The 23,114-nt window shown below is 40.3% G+C and overlaps 1 protein-coding gene across 1 annotated transcript; it reads left to right on the top strand.

The window, feature by feature from the left end:
* The first annotated feature begins 356 nt into the window (after nucleotides 1-356).
* On the top strand, nucleotides 357-22,661 carry LOC127234211 (zinc finger protein 474). The gene is made up of 3 exons (XM_051201048.1): nucleotides 357-1,395; nucleotides 19,212-19,392; nucleotides 22,494-22,661. Exons 1-3 carry the CDS (start codon nucleotides 370-372, stop codon nucleotides 22,643-22,645), a joined length of 1,359 nt encoding a protein of 452 aa, XP_051057005.1. The 5' UTR covers nucleotides 357-369; the 3' UTR covers nucleotides 22,646-22,661.
* Nucleotides 22,662-23,114: the final 453 nt, after the last annotated feature.

The following is a 23,114-nucleotide window of genomic DNA, read 5'->3' on the forward strand; positions in this document are numbered from 1 at the left end:
TGAATATCTCTAATATACTGGTTACTAAGCTAGCCAAAGAGACTATGATGAATAAAGAAATACTGACTTTCATCAGGTTATGATCTAAGGTGTGTGTGTGGGCGGGGGGTGGGGGGAAGCCTGTGAGTAATTTCTTGACTTATGTCCCCTACTCCTTACAGATCTTAGAGACATCTGAGGCTTAATGGGAACTTTCCAACATCCCAGACTGCTTCCTACAATGAAGCACTGAGTCGCTGATCCAAGTATGGCAACAATGTGGGAGCCCAGGACAGCCAGCATCAGGAACCGAACCGTCAGTGTAAGCAGCAGCCTAGGGCTAGTGTGGCCTGAAATTCCAGCAAGCGCTTGAGAAAGCCTCCTGTGTTCATGGAAAGAGGAGAGGAGGGGATTCCCACTCAATCACAAAGAGCTTTCCAGGGCTCCAAAGAGCCTACCTTCCTTATCCATCGGGTTGTCCTGCCCAGTGATTCCCACTCGACCCTTCCGCCAGAAACCCAGTGCGGCGATCTCACCGTAAACATAAAGACCAACCCTCAGAAAAGGAGGCCCGGAACAGTAATACTATCAAAAGGCTCAAGTAGAACTATGTCAGAAGGCCTGCCTAGCCCCCCTGTGATCCCATCCCGCAGGCCGGGGTTCCGGATATGCTATATCTGTGGCCGAGAATTTGGATCCCAGTCACTTGCCATTCATGAGCCCCAGTGCTTGGAGAAGTGGCGCATTGAGAACAGCAAACTGCCCAAGCACCTGAGGAGGCCGGAACCTTCCAAACCACAGCCCATCGGTGGCAGTGGCTCCTATATCCTTCAGGCAGCCAACGAGGAGGCATTTCAGAGGGCTCAAGCTCAGCTGCTCCCCTGTGACTACTGTGGTCGCACGTTCTTGCCAGATCGTCTCCTGATTCACCAGAGAAGCTGCAAGCCAAAGGGTGAGAATCCCAGAACACCGGGCACGGATAGTCCTGATGTTCCTACTGGTCTCAAGAAAGCTTCTAGCGGCGTCCCAGCCAGACCAAGGACTCTCATCTGTTACATTTGTGGTAGGGAATTTGGCACACTGTCCCTTCCTATCCATGAGCCCAAATGCTTGGAAAAGTGGAGAATTGAGAATGACCGGCTCCCGAAAGAGCTGCGTCGGCCACTGCCCCAGAAGCCCCAACTGCTTCCAACTGGACATCCCAGTCAAGAAGGGGCAAGCCAAGCTGTGCTTGTGCCTTGCCCGAACTGTGGCCGGACCTTTGCCCCGGACCGCTTACCTGTACACCAGAGAAGTTGTAAGTCTCAACTGAGTGGGCCCAAGATTCCGGATTCAAACTTAGAAAGGAAAGGTGGCCCAAAAATACCCACCAATTCCAAGCAACAAAGGAATATGGCAGCACCCAATGAGGACAAGGTAACTGGTGTCATGTAAGATGAAGTAGGTGGACTGGGGACATATTGCATCTTCAAAGGGATGAGAGAATTGTTCCCAGAGCCAGCCACCTCTGCCCCAAGGATGGCTTCTCTCAAAGCCTTACTTGTGTCTCAAGGCAATCTTTCCAAGTGGATCTCCTTTTGGACTCCAGGGGCTGTGTCTCTTTGGCAAAGTAAGCCTAACAATACACTTGCCTGATTGGTTCATAACCCTCTGCAGTCCTACACCTAAAAGAGATGGACATTTTTTTTTCCCTTAGATCCCTCATCCCAATAATCCCCGGGAGAGACTGTTACTTAAAATGAGTCATTAATGCTGTGTCTACATTACAGAGATATGATTCCCATTCCAACAGCCAATGTTTATTGCTGGTTTATTTTAGTCATCTACCTTAGGAATTCAGTTTTGGCAATGTTGGGTTATGCTGAGTTTATCTTACTAAAATAGAATCTGTGTCAAAAACCCCAAATGACTTTAGCAATAATTAAGCACTGGAGCACTTGCTAAGTCTATATGATCAGCAGATGCCGTGTGATTTTGTTTAGGGCATACATGATAATGGAGGAGAGGATCAACCACAGTACCGATTCTGAAACAACTACATATGCATGCATGGTTCTTGGAAGTGCTGGGCCCTGGGTTGTTCTGTATCCTTTGTGGAAGCTGATTATAGGATCAGGTCCCCCAACTTCACTCATCCTAAACAAGCATGAACTCAGGTACCTTCAGCATATAAAGTGAACTTTATTGGCATTTTACTTAGGGTCTTATCAGCAGTATGATTGAGTGGAGATGCTTGTGAAGGTGGCTAATTGAACAATAGAACATGGTACATACTCTTTGCCCTACCATTAAATCTGGACACTGGTCTGTCCCATCCATGTCAAACTGTAAGAAATAGGAGGTGGTCTTTTCTGGTGACTATTTGAATTCCAAGAATGCTCCACCACCCACCATACCTTCCCCCACCCCAATCACAGCCTTCACAGCAGCTGTTAGCTAGATAATGTTTTTAAATTAAGGAAACAAATGTCATTCAAACTGTTATTGAACTGGAGTGATAGGGGCACATCTTTTATTGTGATCTAATTTCTCTTGCCTTTATTTTATATCATTTTGAGGACTGTCTAGCCTTGTTCCTAATTTCCATGACAAAAAAAAAATCACAGATATCCATCCTGGTTCTAAAGATTCCATGGCAGTGACCCTAGAGCAGAAAAGTCAGACTAACATGCTGGACAGTTTTTTCCAGGGACTATTGAAGAGAAAGAAAATCCAAATGGCTAGATTCTTTGCCTGATGAAAATCCAAATGCTTAAGTGTGGCATGGGCTCAAAGATGCTCTCATAAACCCGATCTGTTTTTTCCATCTTCTGCCTGTTGCTTTTCTTCCAGTATGTGTGGGGTCTGGAGTCAGAGAGTAAAAAAAAAATATGTCTCAGGGCCACCAATCCACAACCGTCCCAGCGTTCTTACAGCCAGCCTGTATCTTGATTGCATGCATTTACTTTGAACATTCTCATTACAGATCTAGAGCTAGGGAGGGGTATGGTCAGGATTCTTGTGCTCATGGTTGTAACACATACTTTGTGTTCTAAGACTGGAGCCAACGGGCCGAGCACAGCATGCTCTCCCAGTCACAGCTGCTAAAAGAGACTGACTTGAGCTCATGGTGCCACAAAAAGTCACCCACCCAGTTCTCCACAGGAGAAAATGTCAGCAGAAGCCAGTGGTGGCTTCTCCATGACGCCTGTGTGTATGTGAGAGTCCAGGGAAGCCCCTAGAGGACTAGATAATGTCAGTGTGCACGCAAACCTCCAAATGCCTTGCCTTGCTATGTGTCAGTAAGAGAGTGGCACCCATTACTGTTGCCTGTGTGCTGGCATATTTGGGAACCGTATAGGCTTCAGTGAAGACACTGAAAGGTCATCTAACCAAGGGTCCATAGTCGGATTTAAATCAAGCTTAGGTTAATTAAAATGGAGCACATTTTTAGACTTCACTAAGGCATAAGATCTTTGGGAATTGATGGGTGTTATCTGTATGCTGCTCAGACATTGTTTTCAAGGTACATTCAGAAGAAAGTCTTCCTTGCCTAATGCCTTGCTTTCTTGATCCCATCTGTTGAAATTTTTTGCTTCTTGACACCATGTACAATTTCATGCAATGAGTCATTTGTTCTTCATAGAGCATTGATCTAGACATTATTAGATTCTGGAGCTTTATCTGACTGTGGCTAGCTGAAGTGCATGTGCATTGCTTTCCACAACTTGGATGCCTGCTTCATCTTTTTCTCTTGTTGATTGGAGCAGTTTTACTTCAGAATTCTTCATCTGAATTTGAACTGCATCAGCCATCTTGCTTGATATTCTCAAGAGACTCAACCTGAATTCCAGAGAGGAAAAATATGTTCACAATAACAGTCATAGTACTGGGAATAGAATTTGCTCCAACTGGGTGACAGTGACTTTTGCTGGCCGAATGCAGTGTTGCTCAGAATGTTCCTCTACTGCAGACTGACTCTGCCTTCCCTTAGGATGCAGTTGCTGTTGTTCACTTTCAACATAAGAGAACAAAAATAAATGCCAGAAAGATCTAAGATCCGCTGGGAGACCTAAGTGGGCATCTTGCTTTGTCTTTATATGAACTCAAATTCCCTTGCTACTTAGGATCTGAAATACAGAGCCAAATTTATGTTCTTTGTGGTCTCACAGGAAAGTTATTAAGTGCTCTAGCCATGTTTAAGGGAAATAAAACCCTGGTGTGGAATGATGGAAAAGTGTGATTGTCCTGGGGCAGTTGTCTGGCTCTATGTTGTAACGGCGACCACTGTGGCATTTCCTCCCTCTGAGAGAAGACCGGCATGGATGAGCTACACCTGGTTTTAAATTGTTACTAATTTCATATGATATTTTGATTCACTGAGTGGAAAATGAGAGATTATTGTTCTGATTTTTAGTATTTTTTTTACTTACTGGAATATTCTGATATTCATTTTGTAAGTGGCTTTCTATGATATCTGCTCAAAAATATGATAGAGGCCATTGTTATTCCCTATTTTAAAGCAGAAGGAATAAATGTTAACATTTTGGATTTTTTTTAGAAGCTTATTGTTATAGTCTTTAGCTTTGGACATTTTAGTTAATTGAAGCACAAGGTGATAAAGACACAATTATAAACCCAAATAGTCTTTGCCCAAGGACCTACACTAGAGAAGGCTAGAGGTTTCTTGTCTTAGGATTTTGCTGAAACACATGAAATGTTTCTAAAAACACTGCCTTATGCTGCACAGCAGACATTATTTTTATTAAGGGACACCATCTTTTCTATAGAAAACTGTCTCTCTGAATGTGGCTCTGAGTACTTTTGGCATTCCCAGGGCTCAAGTTGCAACCAAAAGTACCTCAGCCATGTCACTAGCATCTGGTGCTGCCATCTGCTGTTTTTCTTTAGTGTCTTCTACACTGTCAGATACATCACTGCCTTTCTCCTTTAAAAAAAAAATAAGATTCATTTTTATTATTTTTAATTATGCACATATGGATGGGGGTGTCTCTATGTATACATACATGTACCTGAGTGAAGGTGCCCTAGGGAGACAAAAGTGTTCAGCCTTCCCACAGCTGAAATTAGAGGTAGTTGTAAGCTGTCTGCTGTGGGTACAGGCAACTGCACTTGGGCCCTCTATGAGAGCAATATATGCTGTTAAAGGCTGAGGAGCCATTTCTCCAGCCCTGCCTTCTCTTTTTTATTTTTATGTGTGTTATTCTTTTATGCAGGTATGTGCACCATATGCATACCTGGCTCCCTCAGAGGTCAAAAGAGAGTATTGGATCCCCAGGAACTGGAGTCACAGATGGCTGTGACTGGGAATCAAATTGCAGTTGTCTGAAAGAACAACAAACTTTAACCACTGAGCCATCTCTCCAGCTCTTCCAGCCCCCTTTTTCTAACTTCTAAAATGTTGTGAAGGTACCATTATAAAACAACAACAAACTACAATTATCTGGTATGATAGATACATTAGATTTGAAGTCAGATGCACTGTTTTTCTTGGGGGAGGGGGGAGAGGGAGGAATATCTTATTCCTCAAAAACAAAATGTTCTTATCTGTGAATGGTCATCTGTTAAAAAGAATAAGGGAGTTTAGGGGTAGGAATGAAAAATACAAACTGTTTTTGTTCAGTATCTTTATGCACTTATCCCTGCTACTATGACAATTGCCTGAGTCAGAGTGACTTATGAAGAACATTTGATTCTCACATTCTATAGGCAAGACAGTCCAAGATCAAGGTGCTAGCAGCACTGTGGTCTAGGAGGGATGTTCTCAATGTCCTAGATGGTGCTGGATGCTGCTCCTCTGGAGTGAGCAATGCTTGTCTTCTTCAACAGGAAAATAATGAAGGGGCAAGGGGGCAATCACTTCAACTGTGAATCAGTGTATAAAGCTGTTAATTTTATTCACAAGCATGGAGTCCACACCTCTCAATCACCTTCCGTAAACTGAACCTCAATATGTTCCACCGAGGATTATAGTTCAGCCTGGATTTTAGAAAGGGACATGATCACTCAAACTGTTGTTGTTGTTGGTGGTGGTGGTGGTGGTGGTGGTGGTGGTGTGTGTGTGTGTGTGTGGCCAGCATCTTGTATGTACAATCTGCTTTAAATTGCCTCTATTTTTCTGTTGGGAAGTTTGAGGTTAAGCCCAGAGTTAGGCCATAGGTTCAAAGGTTGGTGCTAGAGCCAGTTCTAAATCTAAACGAGCACATCTTTTAATGTCTCTTGAAAGAGCACAGGAGTGGTATAAGCAAGGGTCCTGAGGCATGGAGGAACTTAATGGCAGAGTACCTGCAGTTTACCAAGTATGGCAAGGTGGGAACATAGTTACCCTGCAAAGCTTTAGCATTAGGCATCAATCATTAGACAATTGCCCTAAGCACTAAGTACGTACTCATCAAAAAAAAAAAAAAAATCTATAGACCCAGCTCTTGGTTGTAGGAGGAAATGACAGGAAATTTTAAAATATAATCATACTGTATCAGGATGGGTTGTGGTGGGAGGCAACATTTAGGACCTTGGTTAGAGAAAACCTCGAGGGAGACACTTCAGCTGATACTAGCATTAACTGAGAATGTGTGGAGTGAGGACATGGCTGCAAAGGGGGACTGCACTGTGACCGAACAGTGGAACTGGAAAAGCCCACATGTGGCTGGCACCTAACAGATGATGGAGCACAAGAAGAAGCTATAGTGGTGGTATCAGGGCAGTGGTGCTCCAAGCTGCCCTCCACAGAGCATATGTTTAGCTATGTCAGGAATCCACTGGTTGGTTGCAGACATGGATGTGAAGTATGATGGGCAGATCTTGGTGAGAGGTGAGATGTGAAAGGCTAAGGAAGGGAGCTAAGGAGAACTCCCAGATCTCTATTGGGAGCACCAGCTTTAGTTGCACCATTTTCTAGAAATGGAAGGAAGGCAATAGGTTGTTAGGACCCCAGTAGTTCCATTCTGGAAATGCCGAATCAAAATGCTACTGAGATATTGAAGTAATTTGAGCTGGGCTTACATGGGTTTGGGACTGCGAAGAGAGGGCAGGGCTGGTATGTCCATCTATTGGTTATTAGCAATGTATTACAATTAGCAATGTAGAAATCTGAGTGAGTGTAAGATTAGAAAAACAGTCCAAGGGGCCAGAGAGATGGCTCAGTGGTTTAGAACATTTGTTGCTCCTACACAAATGGAACAGAGTTTGTAAGATCTACAACCACCTATAGCTCCAGTTCCAGTAGATCTAAAGCCCTCTTTTGGCCTCTAGGGGCATCGAGTACACACAGACATATATGCAGGCAAAAAATCCACACACATAAAATAAAGATAAATAACCCTAACAAATACAAAAGAAAAGAAAAACAGACAAGTTGGCCCCTGAAAAAGAGAATAAATATTCAAAGATATGGCGAACCAGAAATGCCTGGAGAACATGCTTGCATTGGAAGAAGGTATCCAAGAAGCTGTCAGCAGAGTAGGGACAACAGGAGGCATTGGAAAAAGGAAGTAGAATCGGGGCTAGAAAGTAACTTAATTTGGCCATATAAATTTAGCTATGAGCCTTGGAAAGAACATATTTGGTTGGAGTTGTGGAATATGCATACATTTTGGGAAGTTTAGCTCTCTGGCCTAAGAAAGAAACAGTGGATGGGTTAGAAGCAGAGGTTTCTTTAAACAATAGAAAAATCTTTGAGACTAAATTTGAATGGCCAAAACAATTTGGTGGAGAGAAGGAGTGGATGGAGGTGAGAGAAGGTAAAGATGGTACAGAGGAAACAGGCACCAGGGCCTAGGGCTGCCGGTGCATAGAAAGAGAACTCCATAAGAGGGATGCGGGATGCTTCTTTATTCCAGGAGGATTTGAATACAGAAAAAAAGCAAATTTATCCATGGTCAGTGGGAAGGTGGGGGGTGGGGACTGCAATCTGCTTGTATGTTCTCTCAATTAAATATCAGGCAAACTGAGTGTGCTAGTCAAGCCCACAAGAAAGAGAGAAAAGGCTGGCTCTCAGAGACTTCTTAGTGCTTGATATCTTCATGCTTTCTATTAAGCTGAATAAGACCACAGCTCTTAGAACCACTTGCCTCTATCATTCTTAACTCAGAGAGTGACGTGGGACTTTTTGGAAATGGTAAATAACAAATGAAGTGGCCTATGGTTTTCACATTTATCATCTTTAGTGTCCCTAGCTCACCTGCTCAGCAGTACTGATGTCATGAAAGTCAGCCTTACCTCATAAAGTGCCCTTTGATGATGCTGCCAGCTGGGCTACTTAATGGCCAACTCCACACAGGCACTTGATCATCTTTCCTTGGGGCCAACCATGCCTGAATATCAGGGCAGCATCCTAGGATCCTGTGGCTCTCAGCTGTACAAAGAACAACAATAAGGTAACAGTCCTGGCTCTTTTCTACACTGTGGACCAGAAGGCCAATCCACATAAACCTGTGGATAAGTGATGGATGTGTAAAATCTAGGGTACTGGAAAGGTTATACATTTTTAACAATAAATATAAGCTTCTCACATAAAATTTAAAGGATAACACCTACCTGTACAAATAGTAATAGCATATAACTTAATAAATAAGATGTCTGCCTCAGATTGTACCAGAAGTTAGCAAGACTGTGAAGAAGCTGATACCCCTGCCAGGGTTTTGCACCTGTATTTTACTTGTTGCTCCTTTAGAAGGACAAATGCTAATTATTTGCTGCTTCTGTGAGAAGAAAGGATCACATGTTCATATGCTATCTCATCATAAAATCAATAAAGCTATATATAAAGATGTCTGTTTGGGGCTGTTGAGATGGCTCAGTGGATAAAGATGCCTAGCAGGTGGAGTTGTGTCTCTGAGATCCAATTGGTAAAAAGAGAATCAACTCTTGCAAGTTCACTTCTGGCCTTCATATGCATAAATATATATGACAAATAAATAAAACCCAATAAATATAATTAAAATATTAGTCAATCTTATATGTCTTCACAAGCCTGATTCATCCCATTTTCCGATTTCCTTGCTCCCAGCCTCAAACACATACATCTATATTTGCTCGCAATATATGCTAAGGACTCTTAATGGTTTGGAGCATGATTCCTACAAATCCAAATTCCAGCATAGGCTCTAAAGTCTTCCCCACAGGATTTTTTTTTTAACCACATTAAATGTAGTTCAACCTCCATGAACAGGTATGTCACTGATCAGTATGAGGTGTGATGATTGGATAGAGAGCATCAGGAGGAATTTACTTGAGCCTGCATCTCTTTATTGCCATTTAAGTTATATGGCAGCACTTGTTCTCTCTTCTTGTATGTTTTTATAGGCTTTACCAGTACCACTTTGTACATGACGTACAACATTCCCGATACAGGTATTCAATGCATTTCTAATATTCGTGTTCAGTTACTTGCCTCTGATGCAATGATCCCATCTTTTCAGTCTCCAAGGAACATACACATCCAAGGCTTACTTTAATCAGAGAATGCAAAAACATAAATGCACTGATCCTAACTTAAAGATGGAGGAAAACAAAGGACAAGTCACCCACATGGAATTCTGCTTCTAAGCGTACTCCTGATATGAGAACTTTTACATCTAAACCATAGCAAATTCACCATGGAAAACAGCTTCCTGCCCTACACTCAGGTGCCACCATCTCTACTTTTCTTTGCTCCCACAGTGGTCTCTGGATAAGTTGATTGGCTGTCTTGCCTGTAGCTTTCCCTGGGTGCTTCTCTTTTGCTTGATTTTACTCTGTGACCTAGAAGCCAGCTGACCATGAGAGTGAAACCTGTTGTCCCAACTGATGAGCTCAGAACCCAACACCCGGACATCATCTACCAATTTTATTCTAAGGAAGTCATTTTTTGGTAAGGATTTGTTTCGAAAATAAGTGTCCTCTAAACTACCAATGGCTGGGGAAGGATTTTTTGAATCTCAAATAAGATAAGAAAAAAACATAAAATAGAAACTATTCCTTGCTTGGGGAGATGGCTCAGGTGGTGAAGTGCTTGCCTTGCACTTTACCTGGTTTGATTCTAAAGCCCATATTTAAGGGGGAAAAGGCATCCTGGGGCTAGCACACTAAGGCTGATCTAGCTATGGTCCAAGGAGAAGCAGGCTACATCTTGAGCTGGTGGTATAAGAACATGGCAGTGTTGTAAACATGGTGACTTTTCAAGGTAGTTGTGAAAGCACAGCAGGGGCAGAAGTGGGCGGTTTGCTGGTTTCTCTCAAAGCCAATGGCTAACTTAGTGGTAGGGCATGGCAGGTAGGGCATGACAACAACAGATAGTGGACTCAGATAGGCTTGAATTAGGGTCTCAGATGCACAACCAAGTTATAGCTTCCAGTTTGTTACTGAATCTTCCCCTTAAGGTGCCCAAGGATAGCTTCAAACCTTCCATCACATTCTGCTGTAACTGAGATCACGTTTCATGTTCTATTCAGGGTAGACAACCCAGTGATTAGGACTGGGGACTGAATGAATTTGTGGATATTGATATATGTATTTAGAGGGCAGTTTGATACTAAGTCTACTTAGCAAAATAACATTAGTGGGATTCACCCTTAGGACCTATGAGCCACCACCACCACCCCTGCCCGTCCATGGATTATTGGCCAGAATTACACTAGTAGGCACAAGTTCCCTCTGGTGAAGCAGGCATTAAATTCCTGCTTCACCAGGAATAAAGTGTTTGGTTGTCCCCATAACATCCATGCCACCATTGCATCCACAGGAAATTTTAGGGGTCTAGTTGCTGGGTTTTTGTTGTTGTTTTGTTTTTTTAAATTTCACTAGCAGAGATTTAGTCTCTTGACAGGTAGGAACAGATTCCTTGGACAAGTAACAAAGCTTTCTTAGCCACTGACATGTTAAAGCAATATCGCACATCTTAGACATTAAGCATAAGGCAAATGTTGTTACTAGAGAGATCAAGCAATTGAGAAATGGGTTGCTTAGAGGAACACATTTCAAATGCTTCCAAGGCCACAAAAATTTAGCAGCCTAAAAAGGTTCTTGGCCTGGAAACCAGTTCCCAAACAATCAGCCTGAACTCATGTGTATCAGTGGGCAGAGAAGTCAAGAGAAGCTGTCTCTTCTCAGCAGAAGCCATTCTTAGCTTCCCTTCCTGCTTCTTTGGTAGTTTCATCTGTTATCAACTAGGCACGGCAAATGGGGATCCACCAGCCTGATACTTGCTCTTAGATAGAGCTTAAGAATACTTCCCAAGAAAAGTGAGTTAAGAATGGGCTACTCCCACAGCTTAGGGCCAGTTCTTGGTTCTATGCCCTGTATAGGGCCCAACACACAGCAACAGCGACTTCCAGAACAATGGTATTTACACTGCCATTGAGTCACTGAGAGATGCCCAGCCTCTCCTCTTTGTATGTCCTTCGGTGAAGGTCTCATCTGAATCAGTCACAGCTGTGCCTCCAGCAGATGCCTCTGTTTTGTTTTTGCTCAAAATACATTGGCACCATCAATATTTAGAATACCATTGTTTTACTGGCTTTTTGAAATTGAGAAATAGTTGATTAAACCCAGATAGTTGTGGACTAGCTGGGGCTGTTACTAACCATGCTCCATCTGAGAGCTAAAATACACACAGATAAAGGGGGATGGCTTGAAACCCACTTTTGAGACAGGGTAAGGATTGTCATGTCTATCTCTTTCACGGTTACCATTGTTTTAAATTTAAATGGTTAGACTTGTATCAGTCCAGATCAATGATTACAAACATATGATTGGCTAATATCTGAAAGTAAGCATGTCATTGCTAGTTTGCTGGGAGTGGTGGTGTAGGCCAATGTTCTGCTTCTCTTTTGGGATTCTTTTTCATTTCTAGGTCCCTTGGGTGGTTCTCTCTGACTTTTAAGTTAATGGCCTCAAGTGAACACATAGAATATGGTTATTTTGGTACCAGAATGTTAGAAAGGGATGGGAAAGCTCTCTGTTTTTAGTAGTATTTCCAAATAACATATAAATTATATTGGGTGGGGAAATCAGGTATTTCATTTAATTTGAATACAAACTTAGTGATAAGAATATAATTTACAGTGTGATGTGGTTTCTTTGGCACTTGCCTCGCTAAAATGCTCTCCTTATAAAGAACAGACAAAATGCTTCAATGACAAGTAATAAATCTAGGCCTGGTGACAGAGCTTGGCAGGTAAAAGGTGCTTGACACCAAGCCTGACAACCTGAGTTCAATCCCTGCGACCCGCACAAAGGAGGAAAAGAATCAACTCCTGTAAGTTTTTGTTTGGCCTCCACATGTACTGACATAGCACACGCACACAGTACAGACTCAAATCACAGGAGTATCACACACACACACACACACACACACTTATAAAATTTTAAAGCTACATGTTTGATTCGAGTTCTGTTAAACATCCTGCAGTACTGCCTGCCTGTCCTTTTCCACTGTAGAACTTCACTTGATGTCACCATGAAGCTGGTGGAATGATTTTGTTCTTCAGGAAAGTTACTAATGACTTCCACTTTGATTTTTTCAGCTCTTCTTTCATTGAAATTCATGTAATGCTGCTCTTATTTTTTTTCCCAATGTCTTCATCTCTTAGACGCTCCTGGCTATTAAGCTACACATTTCACCATGGTTTCCTTTGCATTCAGCCATGCCGAGCCCACTGCGAGATACTGAAAGCATCTTTACAGAGTCTCTGAAATGGCCACATTTATTCCCCTTCTGCCAATGATTCTCTTAAGCTTTTCCACCAAGCCATTTTTGTTCCTGGTCCTCATCATTGCCCTCATATCTTCATGGTGCTACCAGAACTATTAATTTTCATTGTAAAAATTAACAGATGGGTGGCATGTTATGTCTATGCTGATTGAGTGAGAAATCTCTAAATGTTCACTTGCCTTCTGTCTTAATCAGATTTGGCCCAACCCATAGAAGACCAGGTGTTCTCGACAAAGAAAAACAAAACAAAAACCCAAAAAATAAAATTTTGAAAAAAAGCATGAACAAAAAGAAAAAGATGCTGCATGGAAAGTAATAATAGAGTTCCACCAGTGGCTAGTAAAGCGATTGAAAACACATGAAAAGTTAATGTATTCAAGTTGAAAAACACACACAACATAAAATCTTTCCCTAAAACATCTTTGTATTCTACCTGAATTGTCTCTATTCCACCTGAAAGGAACACAGCAGAATTGTGATGAGCCTGTAGATACACCCACATAGCAAATATTTCTTATTCTCATAAAGTGCTTCACACCTAAATAGTACTCATTTGGAACAGGAGACTTAATTTTTAAAAGGCAGTTCTACAAAGACTATCTGAAATGTTGACAGGAAAACTAGATCTAATCCTTGACTCTACAAAATTCAGACTTGTGGGTTTTACTTTGCCTTCCTTTGATTTCACTTAAAGCAGCTAGTTGGCCCTGGAAAGCTCCACATGGACAGGGCTTGCTGTCCTCCTATAACCTCTAGGGATGAACTTCCATAGCTCCTGTCCTGCTCCGTTATACCATGCTATCCAATACTGTCCACGTTACTCGAGAGGAGGGACTTTTCTGGCTCTGTCAGGGTAGTGTCTTCCTTTCCTGTTCACACTCTCCAAAGCCCTTTCTGCATGCAAACACTGGACAAAGAACTCAGCTACTAAAAGAATGCTGATCAGGGCAATGGCACTGACCACAGGCTACAGATTGCTCAATGAAATTTTGAACTAACAATAGTTAATTAATGAAAAATAACATCAAATTGTCTTATCACTGTTCAGACCCACCTGGGAACATTTTCTCCTCAGCCACAGCTGGATTGCCTACACCTCCCTGTAGTTTGGCTTATCAGAAAGATGCTCAAACCTGAAAATATAGAGTATACTTCAGGTCAACTGAAGTTCAACTCCAAATACAGGGCATAGGGGAAGCTCTCAGAAGAGTAATGTCCCCTTTTAAGGTGGTGATTTTTCTCTCACATCCTTCATAGAGTATTCTTAGGACTCTGGGTTGGTCTGTTTGCTCACGGCTTTCCCTTGCAGAGGGAACTTCATGACAATTTGATGTGAATGTCTTCATTTAGGAACCATGACATTTATTTTGCTTGCTATGCTTGGTTAAATGCTGGATTTGCTTGTCACCCAGATTCCATACGGAGTCTTAATAAATGCACCCTTCTCAAAGTAATAATGAACAGCTTCAACTGAAAAACCTGTATTTAATTAACCTTCGTGAATAAACACGAAAAGAAAGCACAGGGAACTTTGAGGTGTCTCAAAAAATTGTGGCTTGTGCTTTATACTTTCTCCGTATGTCTTGAATTCTATGCTTCCCAAGTCAAATTTGCATGGGCTATATGACTCTGCATGCATGAAAACATGACAAACAAGCACCTGGTTATTTTGATGAGCACAGTATGTTGGTACCATTTAGTACTCAATAAAAATATTATACCTCAAATAAAATCCACATTCAGGAAGGCACTCCAATTTCAGTTTTAATTGGCCTCTTAATTTGCAGTTTTGTCTTCTAGAACCTATTTTGCTTCTGGTCATCAGAAATCATAATGGTGGTTTCTTTTTTGTTTTGTTTCTTTATTGTGATCTTTTGTGTTTTCTCAATTTGAGGAGACTGACCTATAGCTATGGTAAAAGGCAGGATGATCCTAAAACATACATATTTTATTACATTTTATTTCCCCAAAGAATAAGATACCATCCACTTAATTTGTCTTCATGCCTTCCCATCCTACTAATCAACATATGAGGAAGGGGGACCTTTAATGCTGCTAGTATCTCTTGCAACTCTGTTTATTAGGTCATTTTTGCTTCAGTTGGTGAGCATTTTCCTAAAGGAATCACTGTCACATTCCCACAGTCAGTATTCAGTCCTATCATTGTAATACTTGATTTCCCAGAATCTGAATCTCTTCATCCCCTGGATGTTACCTAGGAGATGAAGCTCATCTTTGTGAGTTCTATCAATCCTGATCTTCCTACCACCACCTTTATGCAACTTCATCTATTCTTTCTTCCTTTTACTCCCAGCTCAATGTCTTTAATCCATGCTTGATCCCATTTCTCTGCCTGTGGAGGAAGACCCTGTTTTATAATCCTGTCATATAATCAAGCCTTTTTTTTTTTTGACTCTACTCAGCTCTCATTTCCCTTCTTCTATATTTTGAAAGCACTCCCTTTTTCCTAGCAATATTTTTTAATATCTAACAATTGAGGTTTATGTGGTTAGCAAGTACAGGAATCAAAACAGTTTAGTCTTTTCTTTACCTGCCCTGCTCCATAAGGGCTGAACACATACCAATCACTGACATATGACCTAGTCTCTGATCAATGACATTTGACCTAGTCATTGATCGCTGACATGTGACCTAGTATTGAATCTGACATCTTTTTCTCACCTCCCAATTCTTTTAAAACATTTTATAGAGTGATGACTCCACCTTGCCAGAAGTCAGAAAGGAGTGTTTCCAAAATTCTGGATGGAACTTTTCTCTACATGCTTCTACTGAAATTTTGAACCTTTCTCTGTATTTTTTACCTGTGGTTTCCTATTTTCAATATTCTTATTATGGGCCTTCTACTTGTACTTGTTCTCCATACTCTCTCTAATCCCTTTATCCGGAATTTCCCTATTTAAAATATCCTACACTCCATGAATAGTTCCAAAAACTATTAACGCTGAATTGCAGGCCTATATTTCCTGTTTTGGCAGGATTTTCTGATGTTAAATTCTATGAATATGTCAATCTCCTTGGGCCCAGAACAACAAGCCATGTTTTCCTCTTTCTTCAGTTTGCTTTTGCTCATTTCTCCCTTTCTGTTCCTGGATGTCATCTTGTAGAATAAAATATTGCCATTTCTGGCCCCATTATCCCCTCATCTGCAGAGCAGCCACTTATTGGATCTCCTAGTCATATTGGCCTGGTAGCCACAAACCACCATGCTAATATTCCTGATGTACAATTATGGCTTAGTCCCTGCTGAACGACCCTGGGCATAGTAAAATTCAGATCTCAGCACAGCTTTCCTGGCTCTCCATGGCCCTGCAGCTTCTTAGCTATCTGATTCAAGCTTCCTACTCTGAACAGAAGACACATCAGCTTTCCCTCACTTACTGGTTACATAGGGTGTTTCCCCCCATTCTTTCCCTTGAAACTTATTTGCACGTTTGTGTTCATAAAATGTGTTTCTTACAATAAGAACACAAAGTTTAATGCTGTCTTTTTATCTAGCCTGAAAACTGTGTTCTCTTTTACTTTTATTATTTTTAATTTTTATTCTTCTGGCTTTTGAGACGGAGTCTAGCTCTTTATCCCAGGCTGAACTAGAACTCGTGTAGCTTGGGCTGGCCTTGAACTTACGGCAATCTTTCTACTTCAGCATCATATTAACTACGTTTGGGTATGAGTATCCGTGCCTGGCAACAGGTCTTTTAATTGTGTTGGTTTAGTCTATTTAAATTTATTGCAACTATTGATTTCTTTTGTGGGGGAAAAAGCAAGCTTATTGGGGTATAGTGCAAGAGGGAGCAGGGTAAGTAGTAACAAGAAAGAGTACTGCCCCGGCCAGTTATTGACACATTTGACCATATTTCTACCTGTCTTCCTGTTTTATTGCTATTAATTACCAGGCTCTAGTGAGCTAGTGTTTTTGTTTCTGTTTTATTATCCTTCCTTCTTTGGGGATTGGTTAATATATCATATTTGGGGTTTGGATGGCCATTTATTGTTTTTAGTTTCTTCCCTTGTATATCTGTATGCACTAGTGGCTATTATATATGTTAAAATAAACACCTTTGACTCAATATTCCTATTCAAAAGCTATTTCAAGAAAAATATAATCAAATTAATAATTATCTCATTTTGAGTTTTACTCCACCCTGTGTTCTTGATGGTTTTAACTTATTTTGTACATATATACAATAAGCTCTGTCTTGGATACTTTTGCTTCAACTAGCCCATTATCTAAGAGACTTCATATTCTGTATGGCAAAAATATAAATATTTCAAAGCTTATTTTATTGACTAATTTGCATTTTATAGTATTCCTCCATTGTTTCTTACAGAACTAAACTATTTGCTGTTCCTTTTGTCATTTAAAACCTCTCATAGAATTTTTGGCTCAACAAGTCTATCAGTAATGAATTATTTAACTGTTCCCATGGCCCAAAGCTACCTTTATTTCATCTTAAGTTTTGGAAATTGTTTTTATTGGACTGAAATTCTGAACTGACATTGTCTTATAGTAGGATAATTTGTTTTGCTTTGTTTACTTTTATTATTAAGAAATGTTAAATCATTATTTTGTGACCTCTATTTTTTTAATCTGTGGAGAATCGAGAAAAGAAAATAAATGGAAAAAAAAGGAAGCCTGTATAGTATGCAATAGATATGGCACAGTTTTACTAAGGACTTCTGGAAAACTGTATGAAATTAGCTTTAAGTGACATACTTATCCACCAACTCTCATCTGTATTAGCTACTTTTCTTATTGTTGTAATCAGATACATGAGAAGAAGCATTTTAATGGAGGGTTGATTTTGACTAAGATTTACAGGCATATTCACCACAGCAGAAACAGGAAACTTCTTCAGTGATACACCCAGGAGCCTGTGTGTATCTCCTAGGTGATTCCAAATCTAATAAAGTTGACGGTGAAGGTCAACCATCACACCACCCGTTGTCAACTAGACACTGAACACATCACTTTCAAGTTATACCATTCTACCCATGGCCTCAAAGGCTCCTACTTTTCCTATAAAAAAGAGTCCATAAAGAGTCATAGCACTCTCATGAACTGGCTTTTGAAGCCCATCCCATATGGTAGGATGCCTTGCTGTACCTTGGTGGGGGGTGGGAGGAACTTGGTCCTGCCTTAGATGAATGTGCCAGGCTTTGTTGATTCCCCATGGGAGGTCTTACTCTTTCTGAGGAGTGGATGGGAATGAGTTGGGTGGGGGGAGGTGGAGAAGGGAAAAGGAGGGGAAGAAAGGGCTGTGGTTGGTATGTAAGATTAATAAAAAATAAAGTCATAGCACTCTCAACACCATTCAAAATTTAAGTTCAAAGCCCATCAGAAACTCTATAGTCTCTTACCTGTAAGTTCTTGTAAAATAAAAAAGCCACAGATTTCTAATATGCAATGACAGAATATGCATTCTCATTGAAAAGGAAGAAACTAGATTAACAAATGAAGACTGGGCTAAAGAAACACTAAAATAAACAGGGCAAACACCAATCACTGTAGCTCTATGTCCCACCATCTAGAGATGCATCTATTTACCTATTTAGCGGGTGTGTGTGTGTATATGAGGGCCAGAGGACAACTTGCAGGAATTGATTCTGTCCTTCCAATGCATTGGTAACAAGGATCTAACTCAGGTTTTTCAGTCTTGGTGGGAAACCCTTGTACTCATTGATTCCTCTCATTCCCTACTCTGAGGCTCCTTATGGTTTATATGCGATGCCAGATGCAACCCCAATTTAGAGTTTCTTCTTCTCCTCAGTGAAAACTCCCTCAAAAAATGTACTTAGATCTGTATCTCCCAGGTGATTCCAAATCCAGTCAAGTTGTCAATAAAGATCACCGTGAAGAGGCTGGGTATGTATCTACCAATTTGATCAGTGGTTTTGTTTGTAGTGGATCTTAATCCAGTCTGAGAAACAGAAGTAAAGGTACTTGCAGTAGAAAGATGCTGATGTGAGAGAATGTTTTCAGGCCTAAGTCACCTGCCCTCTGATGTCACTTTCATTTTCAGTTATGTTGGCACATTAGGTCTTGATGTTACTATGAGGAGAATTCTAGCCTCACTGCCTGTAGCATCTCCCAGCATTATAGCTCTGATGTAAGACTCAGAAAATCAGTCTTATAATGAAAATACATTTTGACAATAAAATACGAAGAGTTCTAGCTGGCTCTTTTTTATTCCCCTCGAAGCTCATATCCACTCATGTAACAACATAGTTGCATAGTTTGATCTCAAATTCACCAGACTGGTTGGAGTTCTATTTCGTGGTGTGTGTGTGTGTGTGTGTGTGTGTACACCTACAGATGCCTGTGGAATCCAGGAGCTGTTGGATCCACTGGACTTATAGGCTGTAGTGACTTGCTGGAAACTGAATTCAGGTCTTCTGCAAGAGCAAGCAAGTACTCTAAACCCCTAAGCTATCTCTCTAGCCCTGATAACTGGAATTAAAAATATTATCAAATATAATTTTCACACCATTCCTTTATCTAATGGGCTTATATTATTTTCAGCCAACAATGATAAGGCGTCCACCAACAGTTGTTTGTTACATCTGTGGACGTGAATATGGGACCAAATCTATTAGCATCCATGAGCCACAATGTCTGAAAAAATGGCATAATGAGAACAACTTGTTGCCTAAAGAACTAAGGAGACCAGAACCGAAAAAACCAGAAGTTAGAACCATTACTGGTAAGTTCTTACCTCACTCCCCCCCGCCCCAAAATTCTGAAAGTTAACTATTTTTTTTCTTACTAGTTCTATCATGTAAAGTCAGAAGCACTTACTGTCCTAAATGAAGTGAAATTGATTTTTAAAAGACATTCTGAAATGTCCTTACAGTCTTGTCTTCAGATAATGAGACATAAAGATATTATGTCCTGGCAACATCTTGTGAGAGGGACCCACGGGAATTTACCTAAAATTATTTTTATATATCATCACACATAATATTTAAAATAACATGAAGCTTAAAGATGTTGAAGAATATTCACAGCCTTGTTTTCATTTATAAGTGTGTCTTGATTTCCTCATGGAGCAGGAGTACCAAACTCAAATGCATGCAGGGTCAACTAATCAGGTGACAAATTTGAAGAAAGTGTTTCCTCTGGACAAAAATGGAAGGTGCCCCTATCCGGCTGCTGTTGTCATTAAGAAACTTAGCCCAAGATATTTGTATTTTCCAATAAATGCAAACGAAACCAGAAATCCAGACATCTGGAGGGAACATGCAGATTTTTTTTCAGTCAGTAATTTATAAAGTGCTAAACAACCCAAGTGAAAGTGGAGATGGACTGCCTCACATGGAGGTCACAGAGTGCTTGTTCCCACAGAGTATGAACGGACTTGAGAGAAAAACATAATATATACACATATATTATATATTATTTTAGATATAATAGTACATATTACACATTTATATTACATATAAAACATAATACATATTACACACAATAAATATAATGTATAGCAATTATATTATTTATAACTGTGATGTGTGACTATATATGATTCTATATTATATAGTTAATTATATGTGTATTTTATATTATATAACATGCCATTTTATATATTATATAATACACTCTATTATATAATATGTTCTGTGTTATATTATATGTGATGTTTTATATATGTGTAAAAATATTTATATAACAGCCATGCAAATTCAGTCTCAATGTTTTCCTCACTTGATTTCCTCATTCCTTAAAGGTTAGTTTTGACTTTAAGAGAAGCATCTTTCAATGTATTTTCCCTGTGTAGTCAACGCCTCTGCACAGGCTGTTCAGCATTGGCTACTTCACAGCACTCCTTAAGGGGCAATCTAAGAAGAATGTGACAACCCATAGAGTGAAATCTAGATTGTTATAGTAAGTCCTCAATGCTATTGAAACCCAGCTACTCACAGCCCTTAGCAAGAAGAGACTTTATATAGAGGTTGAGAAAGGATTCAAAATGAGTGTCTTGGGGCTGTTCCCAACATCCACATGGCAGTTCACAACCATCCATAACTCCAGTTCTATAAGTTCTCACATCCTCTTCTGACCTCCTGAGACAAGCACGATTATGTGTGGTGTATATACACACATACTGACATACATCCATACACATAAAACTCTTTAAAAAGGAAAAAGAAAGTATCTACTCATTGAAATCATAGAATTTTTGTATCTAGAGAGGCTACATTCCTTATAGAACTTATCAAAATAATTGTTCCCAGTGCTCTGCATCATTTTTTCTGCTTGATATTTATTATTACATGGCTAGACGTGAGGACAGCTTGAAAATCCCTGAAAGGGTGTGCCTCACTGTTTGCCACTGTTGACAGAGAAAAGGTAGATCCTATTGTTTCACTTGCCTACAGTTTTCCTCTTGGCTTCATGCTACTGTGATTTCTGAAGGTTTGCTTTTCCTCTAGGTAAAGGCTTCCACTCCAAAGCACTCAGTGCAGTTACTGAGTTCAAGTAACTTTTTCCTGTCTCCACATTAAAAGCCTTATGCAGAAACATTGTAATGAAAAAGTCAGCGCTATCTTTTTCTCTATAGACTTTTCAAAGTGTTCATGACACTAAGTGTACATATTGCTCTTGCAGGGGATCTGAATACACTTCCCTGCACCCATGTCTAACAGCTCACAACTGCCTATAACTCCAGTTACAGAGCATCCAGCAGATCTGACCCTTGCAGGCACCTGTAATCACATGTATATACCCCCCACCCACACACACATACACACAATTCAAAACAAAAGCAAATCTTTAAACATACATTCATAATCTGTATAATAGGATTGATATGTGCTTTATCTAAAGAAATACCAAGCTGCACAGGGTTGAAATCTCCATTAAAAGAAGGAATGCTAAGAATCTAAAGGTTTGTTATGGTTTTGTGAACCATTAAGATAGAAATCGAATGAACATAGCCTAATGTTTAATGAAGTAACATATACTGGCCAATGATAAAAACAGATACATTTTGAGTGCCTGGCCACATTAGAGGGACCTAATTTGTGAGATTTTAGGACATAGTCAATTTAATGTACTAAAGTCATTCTATTTAACTAAGGCTTATTAAAGTTAAACCCCACATTGTTCCTCTAAAATAAAGCCATATGCTTTTTCTCTCCCATGCCCCGCCAGAAAGATTACCCATTTCTCATCTCTCTCTTCGTTTTCCTAAGGACCCTTCTTCCTCTCAACTTGTTTGCATTCTTCACATTAATTAAAGAACATTTGAGTTTATGATCATGAAGAGATGATGTTTTTTAGGGTATAATTCATCTTAAATTCACTTTCAGTTGTCAGCTTGGGTCTCTGAAAACTTTCCAGGGAAGGATTGCATAAGAGGAAAATACAAACACACGTTCTTTTCCTGTTGTAAGCTTATATTTAGAACCAACAGAAAGAAAGCCAAACGTTATATTTGCAAGATAACAGTGTGTAAGAAAGATGTTAATAATTAGTGAAGAATGCATATCATAACAAGAAACTATGTCTTTCCCTTTTTAATATCTAAAGCGTAAAAAAAGCCTCCAGTTCATGGCTAACTTCATTCAGTCCCTGCAAAAATGCTCAACACTATTTATTAACTATTTATTTACTAACTTCTGCCAAAGTCATTTGATTTGCTTGAAAACACCATCCAAAAAGGTTTTTCCTGCGACTATTCTCCATAAATAGTAAACTATGGTTCCCTAAAATGGAAACGAACACATTTTACTTTTCCTTTAAAAAAAAAAAAATAAAAATAAATAAATAAAATCAACCTTTCCCTCTTTCCCTTCCTTTTTGCAGCCAAAGGGTTCTACGATCTTGATGCCTTAAATGAAGCTGCTTGGACAAGTGCCCAGAGCCAATTGGTTCCCTGCAACGTTTGTGGGCGGACCTTCCTGCCAGACAGACTGATTGTTCACCAGCGATCTTGCAAACCTAAAGCCGCCAAGTAAAGCCCTTTCCTCTGCACCTAGTGTTTCAGGAGTGAATGCCTTCAAAAGGAGGGAGCTTCAGCGGGGTGGGAGGTGGGGAGAGGATGACCTGAGAACTGGAGTTGACTGAGCTGAGCGCTGGCCCACCCCCAGAGACAGCCAGGTTCATTCCTGCTGTTAGGGGGACCATGTCACACTTTCGTCAGGTGGCTTCTCATTGGAGCTGGATGTTTGATCTAAAGGACATTTCTCAGGCAATTGTTTCCATTTTTTTCTCCCATTCTTAACAAGGTTTTTGTACCTCTTAGTGAGCCCAGTGTCCAGCAAAAAGAGGCTTAAAAGGGCAATTCGAGGCAACCGTAGGTTGTAGGCAACATGGATTTCCTTCCTAGTCCCTTGCTTTCTGATCCGGGCATCCTTTTACACAGAGTTACTGATTGAGAAATTTCTTTTCCCTGTAGAATCATTTGACAAGATACATAAACTTAAA

The sequence above is a fragment of the Phodopus roborovskii genome, unplaced genomic scaffold (assembly GCF_943737965.1).
Source record: "Phodopus roborovskii unplaced genomic scaffold, PHOROB, whole genome shotgun sequence".
Lineage (NCBI taxonomy): Eukaryota > Metazoa > Chordata > Mammalia > Rodentia > Cricetidae > Phodopus > Phodopus roborovskii.

What these genes read in the sequence shown, in the direction of transcription:
- LOC127234211 (XM_051201048.1), top strand. Translation starts at nt 370, where the DNA reads ATGGAAAGAGGAGAGGAGGGGATTCCCACTCAATCACAAAGAGCTTTC. An exon ending in CAGCACCCAATGAGGACAAG is followed by an intron (nt 1,396 to 19,211) that starts GTAACTGGTGTC and finishes TATTATTTTCAG; the next exon opens with CCAACAATGATAAGGCGTCC. An exon ending in AGAAGTTAGAACCATTACTG is followed by an intron (nt 19,393 to 22,493) that starts GTAAGTTCTTAC and finishes TCCTTTTTGCAG; the next exon opens with CCAAAGGGTTCTACGATCTT.